Raw genomic sequence first — 15,313 nt, forward strand, 5'->3', positions numbered from 1 at the left:
TTTGTCAGGCATGTGGTAAGACCTGGTGGTCCAGAGTGGGCTGGGACAGAAATGGTCCCTCCCGTCTCCTGCCCCAGCCAATTTTAACAATTTTTAACTCCTTCCCCCTACATTTTAAATCCCTGGTGGTCCAGCGGTGGCCAGGAATGGCAGGCGAGGGAGGGGGCTAGATGCAGAGACTGGCAGAGAAGGGAGGGAGGGCAAACAGAGCCTAGCAAGGAGGAAGGGGTGCTGGGTGTAGAGCCTGGTAGGTCAAGGGAGGGATGTGAGGGGGCTGGGTGCAGAAGGTCGGGCACTGCACTTGAATATTAACCCCTCCCCCCCCCCCCCCGGTTTATATTCCGATCGGTACTCTAGTTATTGATTAAAGGATTAACTTATATACTTTGTAGAAGTGAAGAAAACATTTTTCTTTACCCAAGGAGGACCTTGGGGCATCTGATGGCAGGAGGGAGTGGGCATCCTTCCTGCCAATTTTTTTTTAGGAAGGGGAGCGGTGAAGGGTCAGTTGGGAAGCATGGCAGGGTTGGTTCACGGTGACAGGAGAGACTGGGCATCCCTCCCGACGATTTTTTGGGGAAGGAGAGGAGAGGTCAGTTTGGGGGGTCCTTGCTGGGGAGGTTCGCAGCAGCAGGAGGGAGTGGGTAAACCTCCTGCCGATTTTTTTATACAGGGGGGGGGGCTTTTTTTAAAATGGAGCAGATATTGTGTCGTGTAACACACACATCTGTGCCAATTTAAAAAAAAAAAAAGCCCCAACAGCCGAGTGGCAGGATACCGCTTGGGGCTTCCCCTGCCACTCAGCTGTTTGGGCTTCCCCAAACCGGCTCTGCACGTGTCAAAGTCGCTCTCACTCAACTGATCGGACAGGATAACAGTAAACCTTCGTGCAGATCATATGCATGCAAACTTGTTGGAACATCAATCACCGTTTCAGGGTCGGATCCAAAAAAATCGGTCAACAGTTCTTAAAGGACTGTGTTTGGTGCATCTTGCCCTTAAGCTTTCCCTTTTTCTGGAACAAATTAGACCCCTTTTACAAAGCTGTGGCAGATATGCTGCCACGGTAAATGCACAAAAACCCAAAGTAACTGAATAGGCTTTGTTGCATTTACTAAAGCAGCATCGCTATGGTAGCTTTGTAAAAGGGGCCCTCAGACTGTAAAACCTCTAGGGCAGGAGTAGGGAACTCCGGTCCTCGAGAGCCGTATTCCAATCGGGTTTTCAGGATTTCCCCAATGAATATGCATGAGATCTATGTGCATGCACTGCTTTCAATGCATATTAATTGGGGGAATCCTGAAAACCCGACTGGAATACGGCTCTCAAGGACCGGAGATCCCTACCTCTGCTCTAGGGAAAGGAAAATTGCCTACTGTGTCTGAATGTAACTCGCTTTGAGCTACTACTGAAAAAGAGATGAGCTAAATCTAAAATTCCAAGAGCGCAGGCATCGCCTTTGCCCAGATCACAGGTGTAAATTCTATATAAGGCACTGGGTTGTGCATTCAAATATGTGTGCACAACTTAACTGAACAACAAGCCAATTAGCGCTGATAATTGGCATCCTTACAAGCAATTGGTTGTGCTAATTGGATTTAACCAAAAGTTGCATGCATAAAATTTTACATGCCAAGTTCAAAAAGGGGGCGGAGAAATGGGAGTGTCATGGGCGGATTGGAAGAGTTCCTAGAATTTATGCACATAACTGTAGAATAAGAGGGAGATCCACATCTAATTTAGGCGTGAGGATTTGCACTATGTTTCAGCTGGTGTAAATCAACACCTAAAATTAGGCACAATTCCAGGTCTTAAGCACTATTCTATAAACCAGTGGTTCCCAACCCTGTCCTGGAGGACCACCAGGCCAGTCGGGTTTTCAGGCTAGCCCTAATGAATATGCATGAGAGAGATTTGCATATAATGGAAGTGATAGGCATGCAAATCTGCTCCATTCAAATTTGTTAGGGCTAGCCTGAAAACCCGACTGGCCTGGTGGTCCTCCAGGACAGGGTTGGGAACCACTGCTATAAACCATGCCTAACTCTAGGTACCATTTCTAGAATAGCACTGAGCATAGTTTGTTTTCAGCAGAGATTTTTTTTTACATACCATGTATAGAATTGACCCCTAAATGGCAGGCAACCAACAGATTACTATAGTCATGAATCTTATCAGTCAGATTACCATTTAAACCAGGGGTGTCAAAGTCCCTCCTAGAGGGCCGCAATCCAGTCGGGTTTTCAGGATTTCCCCAATGAATATGTATGAGATCTATTTGCATGCACTGCTTTCATTGCATGCTATTAGATCTCATACATATTCATTGGGGAAATCCTGAAAATCCGACTGGATTGCGGGTCTTGAGGAGGTACTTTGACACCCCTGGTTTAAACTAAACCTTAGGCTTATATACCGCATCTTCTCTATAACAGTAGAGCTCAGCACTGTTTACAATAATAAGAAAAGAGAACAAATACAATGTAGATTTGGAATAGTATGGAGAGGAGTGGAATTTACAACTTTGAAAATAGCCAAGTTTTCAGATGTTTTCAAAATAGTTGGAAAGAGCCCAGATCGCGCAGTTGAGTAGGAAAATTTATTTACTTTCTTTTAATTGTTTGCAGAACAAAATGCGGTGAATTGAACACACTGTCTTCATGTTTTACTTGTGAAAGAATAATGCTTCTAGAACTGTAAGCATCAATCCTGTGAATAATTTACCTTGAGTGCCTCAAAAGTGAGAAGGACATCATTGGTGCATTTAAGGTCAATGTAATGCATCATCAGTTCCCGTGATCCCAGTTGCATGAAAATGGGCAACAGCTGTAAATGGAAAAAAAAAAAAAAAAGTTTCATCAACTAATCACAGCGCACATGTATTTTGAAAGAGAATTTTATAAATCAGCATCTAAGGTATAATTCAGCTCCTCCCCAAGCAAAACATGGAAGATGACCATTGATCAAGAAGCCCATAGGTTGTAGTATATGATCTATAAAGTAGCACATATTCAGCTGAAATGTGGACTAATATATAGATATTTGGAGGCAATGATCCATTTTACAGCATTAGGTAGCATTTGGTATTGGGGGGATGGAGGAAAAAGAAAAAGATTCCTTCCATAACTGCATACCTTTTAAATATTTCATAAAACTGGCTCCTCCCTACTTCTTTGCAAAGGAGATATGAACTATTTAATTTATTTTATGAATTTGGTATTCTACATATTCAGATAGCCATCATGGCAGCATATGGAAAGATTAGGTTCTTACCTAGATAATCTTATGCCTAGTATAGAGAATGACACGGGGAAAAAAATCTGTCCCCATCACCGGACCACCGTCCCCTTCACTTCCCCGTCCTCGCCATCCATCGCATCCACCCTTCCCTCTCGCCACCTCACCCTTGAGTGGCCCAAGAATCTCCCTCCCTCCCCCTTACCTTCACGGCGTTTTAGTAAAGAAACTCTCTGAAGCCGGTGAAGACTGCCTGCCTGTGCCTGCAGTCGCGTGTGTGTGGGCGGAAGCTTCTCCTCTGACGCAACCAGAAGATGCGTCAGAGGAGAAGCTCATGCCCACACACACGCGACTGCAGGCAGGCAGCCTTCGTCGGCTTCAGTAAGTTTCTTTACTAAAGCGCCACGAAGGTAAGGGGGAGGGAGGGAGATAGATTTGGCCGTAGGTAGGGAGGGAGAGGGCCGCGCGCGATCGGTGACCACGCACCTTCCCTCTAACTGCGGGGACAAGGCCATTCACCACTCCACGAGGCGGTGAATGGCCTTGTCCCCGTGCCCGCAGTGAGCACTTCCCCCCCCCCACCATTTCGGCGGCTACCCATGGGTAACTGCCACCGTGTCATTTTCTAGTCTAGTAGAAAGGGATATGCATATGTTAAAAAGACACCTGTTCTGCAAGATGAAATATAGAGTCTGAGTTAGGCTAAGGGAGGAGTGATGACTGTTGAGTGCTGGTTATGGAGGTGTTCAACAGTCTGGTCTGTTTTATCTAGCATAATGATGTCTGCCATTGAGGCATCTTGTATGCCTTATGTAATTTTATATTTGGATATATGTTAGGGTTTTGCTAGTTTTTGCCTTAAATGATATTTGTCGTTGATACGACGTGTATGTCATATGCAATTTGATTTTATATACCGCACTCTTAATTGTAAACTGCCTAGAAGTCGCAAGATTGTGGCGGTATAAAAGAATAAAGTTATTATTATTATTATTATATGTAAGTATGTAATTTGTTATAGTGTGTTTTTGTATTTTTTTAAATTTTTTTTTAACATTTTTATTCATTTTTCATATAACAAGTGTATCAAAAAAATTCATACAATTGCATTAAGTATACACTTGATATTTCCATAACTTACTGTAAATACAACATATCATATAATCCTTACTATACTTTTAGACATCATATAATATTTAATATTTATATCAACTATTATTCAATTATAATCCCTTCCCTCCCCTTATTTTGATAGTTGCATACAACATAACAAATATTATGATAATTTATTGATATTTTGTGATAAAGAGAATAAACCTACCCCCCCCCCCCCCCTTTATCAAGTATCTTATTATGGGAAAAAAATTATATCAATCATTGCAAAAATCTGTTAATGGTCCCCAAATCTTCTTAAACTTATCAATATATTCTTTTTGTGTTGCGAATGTACGTTCCATCTTATATATATGGCAAACTGAATTCCACCAAAAGTTGTAATTTAATCTGTCATAATTCTTCCAATTGTATGTTATTTGTTGAACTGCTATACCAGTCAATATAAATAAAAGTTTGTTATTATTTGACGAGATTTGACTCCGAGTTCTCATTGCAGTGTGTTTTTGTATTGATTTGTGCAACAAATGTTAATGTCTTATTTTGTTTGTTCATATGTAACTTGCCCTGGATAAGGGTGGGGGGAAATAAACAAAAACAAACATATGAGTCTTGTACTAGTGGGTTGCTCACCTCTAATCAAGTTGTATAGAAGGCCTCATTATAAAAGTTGTCAAAAATAAAAAAAATAAAAAGTTTTCAGCTCTGCCTCCTGATCGCTGTGCTGTGCTGCAGCATCTCAGTTCGTACCAAAGCACTGTAAAAGGAGAGATAAAAAGGAGGGGCAAGGGGAACTTCCTGACAAAGTAAAATTCACTCTGCTCTTAACGACAAACTTTTTTGTGAGGCAAGTAAGTAAAAGTAAGAGGAAAAGAAGGCCGCTTTGGTTCTCAAAAGTAGTAGCTGAGAAGGTAAGGAATAAGTGAGTAGCTTTCATAAACTACAAAAGATCGCAGAAAGAGGAAGACAGGCAAAAATATCTGGAAAAGTTAAGAGAGGCTGGTCTTGCAGTCAGGAAAACAAAGATGCCAATGGAAGAAAAATAGCTGACACGGTAAAACGGGGAGACAAGACATTTTTTAGATATTAGTGATAGGAAGAAGTACCAAAGTGGCATTGTTAGACTCAAAGGGGAAGGGGAGGAATATGTAGAAGCTGATAAAGAAATGGCTGAATTGCTTAACAAATATTTCTGTTTTGTCTTCAAGGCTAAAGCGCCGGGAGCGGGACCGCAGAAGACAAATGTGAACAGTGATGGAGGAGTAACAGACCCTGATCGATTTTCAGAGGGTTGTGGTCGTGAGGATCTACCTAAAATAAAGGTAGATAAAGCGATGGGGCCAGATGGTGGACATCTGAGGGTGCTGAAGGAACTTAGGGAAGTTCTGGTAGCTCCTCTGACCTGACCTTTTCAATGAGTCTCTAGAGTCGGAAGTGGTACCGGAGGACTGGAGAAGGGTGGATGTGGTCCCTCTCCACAAAAGTGGAAGTAAGGAAGAAACAGGGAACTAAAGGCCGGTAAGTCTGACTTCTGTGGTAAGCAAATTAATGGAAATGCTTTTAAAACAGAGAATGGTCAGGTTTCTGGAATCTTATGGATTACAGGACAGGAGGCAACATGGATTCACTATAGGTGGGTCTTGTCAGACAAATCTGATTAATTTCTTTGACTGGATGACCAGAGAATTGGACAGAGGTTGAGCGCTAGATGTGGTGTATTTAGATTTTAGGAAAGCCTTTGATAGTGTTCCACACAGACATCTAATAAATAAAATCAGTGCCCTCGGAATGGGTCCCAAAGTGACTGGCTGTGTCAAGAACTGATTGAGTGGAAGGCAACAGAGGGTAGTGATCAATGGAGATCACTCTGAGGAAAGGGATGTTACCAGTGGTGTGCCTCAAGGTTCTATTCTTAGGCCTGCTCTTTTGAATATTTATAAACGATATTGCTGAAGAGTCGTCAGGTAAGATTTGCCACTTTGCGGATGATACAAAAATCTGCAATAGAGTACACATGCCAGATGTTGTGAACAACATGAAGAAAGACCTGGCGAAGCTTGAAGAATGGTCTGGAATTTGGCAGCTAAAATTTAATGCTAAGAAATGCTGGGTCATGCATTTGGGCTGCAAAAACCAGAAGGAATGGTAGAGTTTAGGGGGTGAAGAATTTATGTGAACAACAGAAGAGCGGGACTTGGGTGTGATTGTATGTGATGATCTTAAGGTGGCCAAACAGTTTGAAAAGGTGATGGCGAAAGCTAGAAGGATGCCAGGGTGCACAGGAAGAGGTGTGACCAGTAGGGAAAAGGAGATATTGAGGCCCCTGTATAAGACTTTGATGAGACCTCATTTAGAATATTGTGTACAATTTTGGAGGCTGCACTGTCAAAAAGGATGGAGTCGGACCAGAGCAGGGTTGTCCAACCTGCGGTCCCGTGAAGTATTTTGTGCAGCCCCAGTCGAGGGCGATGCAGTGTTTTACTCTGCTGCCCCCGGGTGTTTACCGTCTTGCCGGCTCCCTCCTCTGTCTTGCTGCAACATTTGCGCGGCCCCAGAAACATTTTTTTTGGCCAATGCGGCCCAGGGAAGCCAAAAGGTTTGACACCTCTGGTCCAGAGGAAGGCTACTAAAATGGTATGTGGTCTTCGTCATAAGGCATATGGGAACAGACTTAAAGATCTCAATCTGTATACTTTGGTGGAAAGGCAGGAGAGGGGATATATGATAGACACGTTTAAATACCTACGTAATGTAAATGTACATGAGTCGAGTTGAGTCTCTTTCATTTGAAAGGAAATTTTGCAATGAGAGGGCATAGGATGAAGTTAAGAGGCGATAGGCTCCAGAGTAATCTAAGGAAATACTTTTTTACAGAAAGGGTGATAGATGCATGAAACAGTCTCCCAGAAGAAGTGGTGGAGATAGAGAATGTGTCTGAATTCAAGAGGACCTGGGATAGGCATGTGGGATCTCTCAGAGAGAGAAAGAGATAATGGTTAATGCGGATGGGCAGATTAGATGGGCTATTTGGCCTTTATCTGCCATCATGTTTTAATGTTTCTATTTCAACACCTGTACTGATGTACCAAACGCTTGCAACTTCTTTAATAGTAACTGATGGTCAATCGTATTGAATGCTGCACTAATATCCAATGAAACCAACAAAAATACTTTTCCTGAATCAAAACCAATTTTGATATAATCTAAGACAAACAAAGTCTCTGTATTATGTTTAAATTTAAAGCCAAATTGATATTGATCAAGTAAACCCTTCTCATCCACAAATTTTTGAATCTGAAATAATGCTGATTTTTTCTAATACTTTAGTCAAAAAATACAAAGATAACACTGGTCTAAAATCGTCTACTATGGTTGGATCACATTTTGCATTTTTCAAAATTGGTCTCATCGCTGCACATTATTCAAAGAAAGTATGATCTGTTGTTTGGGTTACAGATACAGGTTCAAAATGAGTCCAAGATTCATAATCATAGTCTTCTTCAATGATGGGAAGAGGAACCAGAGCCAAATCTGTTTTTCTAATACAGGGGGAAGGTCACCTGAGGTTGCAGACAAGATGGAGGGGCCTGCCACCAAAAATAGCAAAGATCCCGCCAAAAATAACCCCTCCAGGGCCTGTAGCGGCTGGGAAGCCTGAACCGTCCCAGCCGCTAAAGCAGGAAAGCCAGCATCAGCTGTGAAGGAATCCTTTTTGCCCTTACCGTCTGCAGCTGAGGAAATCCCTCCGTGGGCGATGGGGGAAAACCGGGCTTTCCCCACTGCTCCCTGCCGACTCGCGAGGCACCAGCGACGGGGAGCCCTAGCCGCTGCCGACAAGGTTACTCCACTGCACCGGCCTGTAGACTGCTTGCACAGTGCCTTGCGTCTGGAGCAAAATGAGCACTTTTTCCCTTGTAAAGTGCTCATTGCTCCATACGCGACCTAGCTAAGAAAAAAGTGCCAGTTAGTTGAAAAATATAGTAAAATACAGCAAATTTAAAGGGAATGCAACCGTTTAGACTGGCACTACCTCAGAATTTTTTTTTCACAGAACAGACTCCACTTGGCTCTTAAAGCAGTATGCCTTACCTGAACTAAGGAGAAGGCTTACTGCTGAGACACTGCTACAAAAATTTTGGGGAGGTGGAGGAAAAGGGGGGGAGATCCGAGGTCGGCGGACCCCAAAACAGGGCCCACCCAAGCTCAATCCGGCACAAAAACGGGGACTAGGATCCCTACACAAAATCCAACAGCCTTAACCAAGGGAGATGGGTACAGCTCATTCATAACTGCTGGAGACTGAAAGAAGAATGATAGGCATAGGGAGAGACACCTATTATATACTATTCAAGAGTTTTATTTCAGTCTCCACCTGCTGGTCATGATGAGATATATACCCGTTTGTAAGATGCCTATACCGGTCTGGAGAGTTGCTAAAGAAAAAGGGATTTTAAAGGTTTGATTCTTAGGTCAGTTATTTTTAAAATTCTTGTAAGAGACATTGCTGAGGTGCTATCTGGTAAGGTTTGTCTTTTTGTGGATATCAAAATCTGCAAGACAGTAGACACTTGAGGTGTGCGCAGAGATGGAAGACAATGAAAAACCTGGAGAAATCTGGAATGGAGACAAAGTTATTACTACCGCAAGGATGGGAGACGGTGGAGGCTGAAGTCCTTAAAAGGAGGGAAAAGAGAAAAAAATACTTTACTATGGTGTAGTCATCACTATTTGGAACAAGAACTTCTGATTTTAAAAGTCAAAAGATGAAAAAATAAATAAATACTGTCTCATTCGTTCTCAAATTTTTAAGCAATGTATCTATTAAATGTCGAGATCATCACGTGCAATTTCTGAAGTCAGAGCAGATCTCATGAATTGGTATCATCTCATACCAACATAACTCATTTTGACCATTCTTGCAATTACGAAATCATTGACGAAACAGACTCCATTCTCTTATACCTATACAAGATATGGCTCTCATCTTTCAGATCAGCTTTAAACACCAACACTGTGCAGTCATCTCAACCCCCAATCAAGCCTCAGTGGAGCAGGAATGTGGAATGACTCTGATCTTTCTATTCTTCTCTCAAACATTATATAACTATCTACTTCTCTCTTTTTTCTCTCCAATGTCCATTATTGTATGTAAACTGCTTAAATGTATTATTACAATGGGCATATATCAAAAAACTAAATAAATTGAAACCTGATGCGAGATCACAAAATAATCCTGTCCACCACCAAGCCTGTTTTAAAACCCAGCGATAGTGCTCTCGGGGGGTAAAAGAGACGAATGCCCCTGGCACCATCTTAACAAGTCACAGTAAAGCAGTAGGACCAGGAAGTTATGTCAGAGAAGAGGCTCGATCTGATGCGAGCAGGACTCTCTGCTCACTGCCACCAAAGAACAAAAGGATTTAAGAGGTGGTAGGAGGGAGGGCCGTTAAGAGACCCCCCTATTGCTAGCGGGGGGAGAATTTCAGCACTGTGCAGTCACTCTCTTCTCCCAGAGTGTCTCATTTCTAAAATCCAGCACTGTGTGGACATTTCACCTGTTTTCCCATCCCCCAAGCCACACTTATAAAGCCTAGTGCCATACAGTCACCTTTCCCACAGCCAGTTATAAAAGGTCTTTATGCTTTTCACTCACTTCTTGATACTCTCCCAGAGGGGTCAAGTACTGCAGAATTAATCGCTGCTCTATGGCAGGCGTCAAAGGGAAGAGTGTATAATTGGTCCCAATGACCCACAGGGACATCTCTGACCAGCTACTGTTGGATAGCTCACTGAATGCACGATCTGATTCTGTGTTAGGAAAGCCCAGTTTCTGCTTGGCCTTGTGGAAGTTCTCTCTTTCTTTCTCTTGATTCACTTTCTTTGGTGTCGGTCCTTCATCTTTGATGGTGGAGTTTAGCCGGCTGCTGGTCTTCGGACCTGCAGCATCCAGATGAAAGGAAAGGTTCATCTCATCTGGGGCTGCCTCTTGCCCCTTGTCTACTGCTATCTCGCCATAGTCCATATCCACAGCTTCTTCATCCAGTGCTATCAGGGGTTCTGTAGCAGATTTTCGAGGGCTTGGTCGTTTCATTTCCTGTAATTGCAGCTCCCTCAATCGCCGCAGCACCAATGCAACCTAGTGACAAGCAAAACAACACAGTGAAAACAATCAACCAAGCTTTCTTCCAGACCCAATACATTGAAACATCTCCATCTCTAGCCCTCATCCCTTGGAATCTTTCCATTACTTCCCATGTTTTCCTCCCCTCCGCTAGGTAAAATAAAGCATCCAGAATGGATAAACTTCTTCCAGTTACGGGTCATTATCTGTGCATCTCCATCGGGTTTCCCAGCTCTTCCCTAGTTACCCAACTGTATGCTGCAGTGAGATATCTGCACTTTTTTGGTGCTCAATATTCAGTTTCACGTTACACGAAGTGTGCCAATATCTCTTAAAGACCCCACGTTGAAGGTAAAAGTCACATTTCAGAACAACAATTCTATTAGGGTAGGAAAGAGCTTTATTTTAGAACAAGTAAAAAAATAAAAGTAGCGAGCAATGGCTAAGGATTAAGTACTTCTAAAAGAATTTATCATTAAAATTATTATGGTAACCATCTACTGAGGAAATATTTGCGTGTGTCTTTGCCCATCTACCCTTAGGGAACCCTTCAGAGCTTATACCCAAATGCTGTGTATGTGCTCCTGTTGCAAAGACATAGGTTTAGTTTAGAACCTCCATGGAGCTCAAGCAAAGGCCACACGTATGTCTTTCTTATCCACCACATACACCAGAGAATAACTGAGGTATATAACCTGCCATTTGAAAGCATTTTCCCTGATTCAGAGATGGTAATGGTTAGACCTGAAACATACAAAAAGAATATCATCTACATGGTTTGGCCCAAATTGTCCCCTGATTGACTACAAATGAGTAAACAAAGGTGGTAGCAGAAGGGTGTGTGTATGTCTGTGTTGCTTTAGATGCAACTAGCCATGTCAGTAGAAGGCCCAATAACCAATACTAGATGCATCTTCATTGCTTATGCACTACCAGCATCCCTCCCTCTTTCCTTCCGCACATATTTTGGGCTTGCAGGCAGTAAATATTTCAAAGAATATAACACAGGGAACATCTTCCTTGAACAGTTACCATCTGGGAATTCTCATCTCTGTAATTTGCAGCGATATCCTGGTTCTCCATGGCTCCTCCCAGAAGCCCTGTGGCATACGTTCTCAGCGGCTGATCTGCCTCCCGTGCCCACTTAAAGAGGTTTTCCACAATTCCTTCCTGTATGAACCCACAAAGAGTAAAAAAAAAAAAAAAAATATCAGCAACAACTTCAGGAAACAGTACTACTAAGGTATAACTTAACATAAGGGAAGACAAGAGCCATATCGGGTCAAAGTCCTGAACTTTAAAAGGAGTACCTTAAAATGCCAGCAAGGTGGTAAGTTCCATGCAAAGAACATCAGTGGGCTAGACTGAAAAAGAATTACAGTGTGGATAAGAGAAGAAATTGGTTTCTGAAGACGTGCCTGAGAAGGACTAAAAGAAAAGCCTTCAAAAACTGCAAGGAATTGCAGAAAAATGAGCACAGGCAAGAATGCCTGGTAAAGCAGGAAGTAGTAGGGGAGGCCAGGGGAACAGCAGGAGAAAAGCATCCAAGGTTATAAAGACTTTCCAACATGTAAACCTGGGATTCTAAGCTTTGTTGGTGTCATGGCCCCAAGTAGGAAGATATTTGTTGGTTCTCCTTTTGGACTCAAAACAGCCCTGATTTAAGAATTAACAAAGATCACTGAGCTAACAGAAACACCTTTCCCTCCTCACCACAGAAAAAGCTTTGTGGCACCGGAGATAGTCATGGCCCCAAGCATGCACATGTGCAGAAAAATAACCTTGCCCCCAAGTATCCATAGAAACATGATGGCAGATAAAGGCCAAATGGCCCATCTAGTCAGCCCATCCGCAGACCATTATCTCTTTCTCTCTCCGAGAGCTCCCAGGCCCTCTTGAATTCAGATAGAGTCTCTGTATCTCTTCTGGGAGACTGTTCCGTGCATCTACCACCCTTTCTGTAAAATAGTATTTCCTTAGATGACTCCGGAGCCTATCACCTCTTAACTTCATCCTATGCCCTCTCATTGCAGTTTCCTTTCAAATGAAAGAGACTCAATTCATGCGCATTTACATTATGTAGGTACTTTAACATATTTATCATATCTACCTTCTCCTGCCTTTCCTCCAAATATACCGATTGAGATCTTTAAGTCTGTCCCCATACCCCTCATGATGAAGACAAGTTTCTCAAGTGTTTATATACCGCCTATCAAGGTTATCCAAGCGGTTTTACAATCAGGTACTCAAGTATTTTCCCTGTCTGTCCACATACCTTCCTCTCTGGACCGACTCCATCCTTTTTATATCTTTTTGAAGGTGCAGCCTCCGGAATTGTATACAATATTCTAAATGAGGTCTCACCAAAGTCTTATACAGGGGCATCAATACCTCCTTTTTTCTATTGGCCATACCTCTCCCTATGCAACCTAGCATCCTTCTAGCTTTCGCCGTCACCTTTTCAACCTGTTTGGCCACCTTAAGATCATCACATACAATCACACCCACGTCCTGCTCTTCCATCGTGCACATAAGTTCTTCACCCTCTAAACTGGGGGTTTTTGCAGCCCAAATGTATAGATACTTTTGTGCATTACACTAATGCCATGTCATAGAAACATAGAAGATGACGGCAGATAAGCGCCATAGCCCATCAGGTCTGCCCACTCTACTGACCCACCCCCAAGTCTACTATCCTAGTGATCTCACTCCCGGTGGAGAAGTCAGGCCACCAAAACATATTTAAAAATAAAGCAGCAAAACAACTCAGTTATGCTGTCAAACACCATAACCACAGCATTGAGAGCAAAAAGGAATCATAAGCATCACAGGAGCTCTTTCCTATAATACAAGGAACTCTAATTCAAGCTCTCCAGTAGGTTCTACAAAAGTAATGATTTTGTGGTAAAGGAACTCTGCCTCTAGTCTCAGCGTCAATGCCACTTCCTCTGAGCCCATTTCCTTAAACAGAAGGATCAGCAACTATGCTCACCACATCCCCTTCAATAATAGATCTATGGAGGAAATTTATGGCAGAAGAGTTTACCTTTGAAGGCTAATCATAAACTACATTAAATTAGTTCAATAAAAAAGGTATTTTTTTTTCCTTCTTTGTTTTATTTCTACATATTACCTTCAAAGGTGGACTAACATGGCCACCATACCATTTCACTATAATAATATATAATGACTTCTGTGATACAGTCACAAAATAGACATCAAGCACAATCAAACTGTGAAAACAGACGTGGGCACCATGCAATCATTGGCAAGCTTATAACCCCTTCAACTAAGCTTTCTCCCTAGAGCAGGGGTGTCAAAGTCCCTCCTCGAGGGCCGCAATCCAGTCGGGTTTTCAGGATTTCCCCAATGAATATGCATGAGATCTATTTGCTTGCACTGCTTTCATTGTATGCTAATAGATCTCATGCAGATTCACTGGGAAATCCTGAAAACCCGACTGGATTGCGGCCCTCGAGGAGGGACTTTGACATCCCTGCCCTAGAGCCTTTGGATAATGAACAACCTAACCACAGGCCAGAACTTAGTTTTATGGCACTTCTTCCAGTCTTCACAGACCAAACAGATTGTGGTCACCAGGACTTCTACCACCGAAAGTCAGAATCACAATGAGAAGATTTAACCTACCAAATATGTCTTTAAAAATAACCTAGCACTAAAGTTTAGTAAGGAGCCGGACCCCAGAAACAAAGTTTTGGGCATCTTAAATTATCTAGACATGCCAAAAATAGTAGCAGCTATTCCAACACACAAACCTACAAAACAACAAAGATGTTTGTTAATTTTATTCCAGCCCCTCCTCCCCCTAAAATGAAGTAAATTAAAATATCAAGTACAAACACCTTCAGTGCATGAAAAGACACAGCTTCCTCCTCACTCTCTTATCCAGGAATAGGCAATGAAAAGTCAGAAAGCATTCCAATACATTCTCAATGGAAGGATAACAAAAAACGAAATGTAGTAGGGGAAAAATGTCTTTCAGTGAGAGGGACAAAGGAAGAGTTATTTTGTCTCGCCTGCTGATTCTTTCTTTTAATCCCACCGGGTCAGTCCAGAACCTGTGTGATACACCCATCAACCAGCAGATGGAGACAGTGAGCAACTACTGGGAACTTTGCCCTATAAGCACACCGTGCAGTCTAACTCCTGAATATTTCAAATGGTAATGCAAAGGAACATATGTTGTTTCCTTTCACTTGAGTTGCCATTTTACTACCTCTCATCTTATTATATCTTTAAACCATCTTGAAAATAAAACTACTGAAAATATGAAAACTGTAAGAAGAAGCTTGACACTTACCCCCCTCTTCTATTAAACTGCGCTAACAGTTTTTAGCGCAGAGAGCCGCGCTGAATGGCCCACGCTGCTCCCGAAGTTCATAGGAACTCTATGAGCGTTGGGAGCAGCGCGGGCCATTCAGCGCTGCTCCCCGCGCTAGAAAACTGCTAGCACAGTTTAATAGAAGAGGCCCTTAGTAGCAACGAAGAAATGAAAATCAACTAAAATTTGAGCACGTTAAACTGTCATAGCAGAGAAGATCTCTGGTCCAGTAGACTAAAGAAGAAAATTAGCAGGTATGACTGAAGGAAAAGGGGATAGAAGGGTATAGATAGAGGATTACTATACAGGTCCTGGACCTGATAGGCCGCCGCGTGAGTGGACTGCTGGGCATGATGGACCACTGGTCTGACCCAGCAGAGGCACTGCTTATGTTCTTATGTTATGTTCTTAATTTTCCTTCCTTAGCAACCTCACCAGACCAGAACCAGTGCAATGTAACAGTGCACGGTTCAACATAGGCAGAACTTGGAAACCCTGCC

The 15,313-nt window shown here is 42.5% G+C and overlaps 1 protein-coding gene across 1 annotated transcript in view; it reads right to left on the minus strand.

The window, feature by feature from the left end:
- DCAF1 (DDB1 and CUL4 associated factor 1) overlaps positions 1-15,313 on the minus strand; it is a 237,396-nt gene that overhangs the window by 148,714 nt on the left and 73,369 nt on the right. Inside the window, exons 6-8 of the mRNA XM_033926631.1 lie at positions 11,504-11,641; positions 10,004-10,486; positions 2,725-2,826 (exon numbers count right to left, since the gene is read on the minus strand). Of these exons, the coding sequence (XP_033782522.1) occupies positions 2,725-2,826; positions 10,004-10,486; positions 11,504-11,641 (723 nt within the window). The remainder of the gene's footprint in view (positions 1-2,724; positions 2,827-10,003; positions 10,487-11,503; positions 11,642-15,313) is intronic.

The sequence above is a fragment of the Geotrypetes seraphini genome, chromosome 17 (genome assembly GCF_902459505.1).
Source record: "Geotrypetes seraphini chromosome 17, aGeoSer1.1, whole genome shotgun sequence".
In the NCBI taxonomy this organism is placed as follows: domain Eukaryota; kingdom Metazoa; phylum Chordata; class Amphibia; order Gymnophiona; family Dermophiidae; genus Geotrypetes; species Geotrypetes seraphini.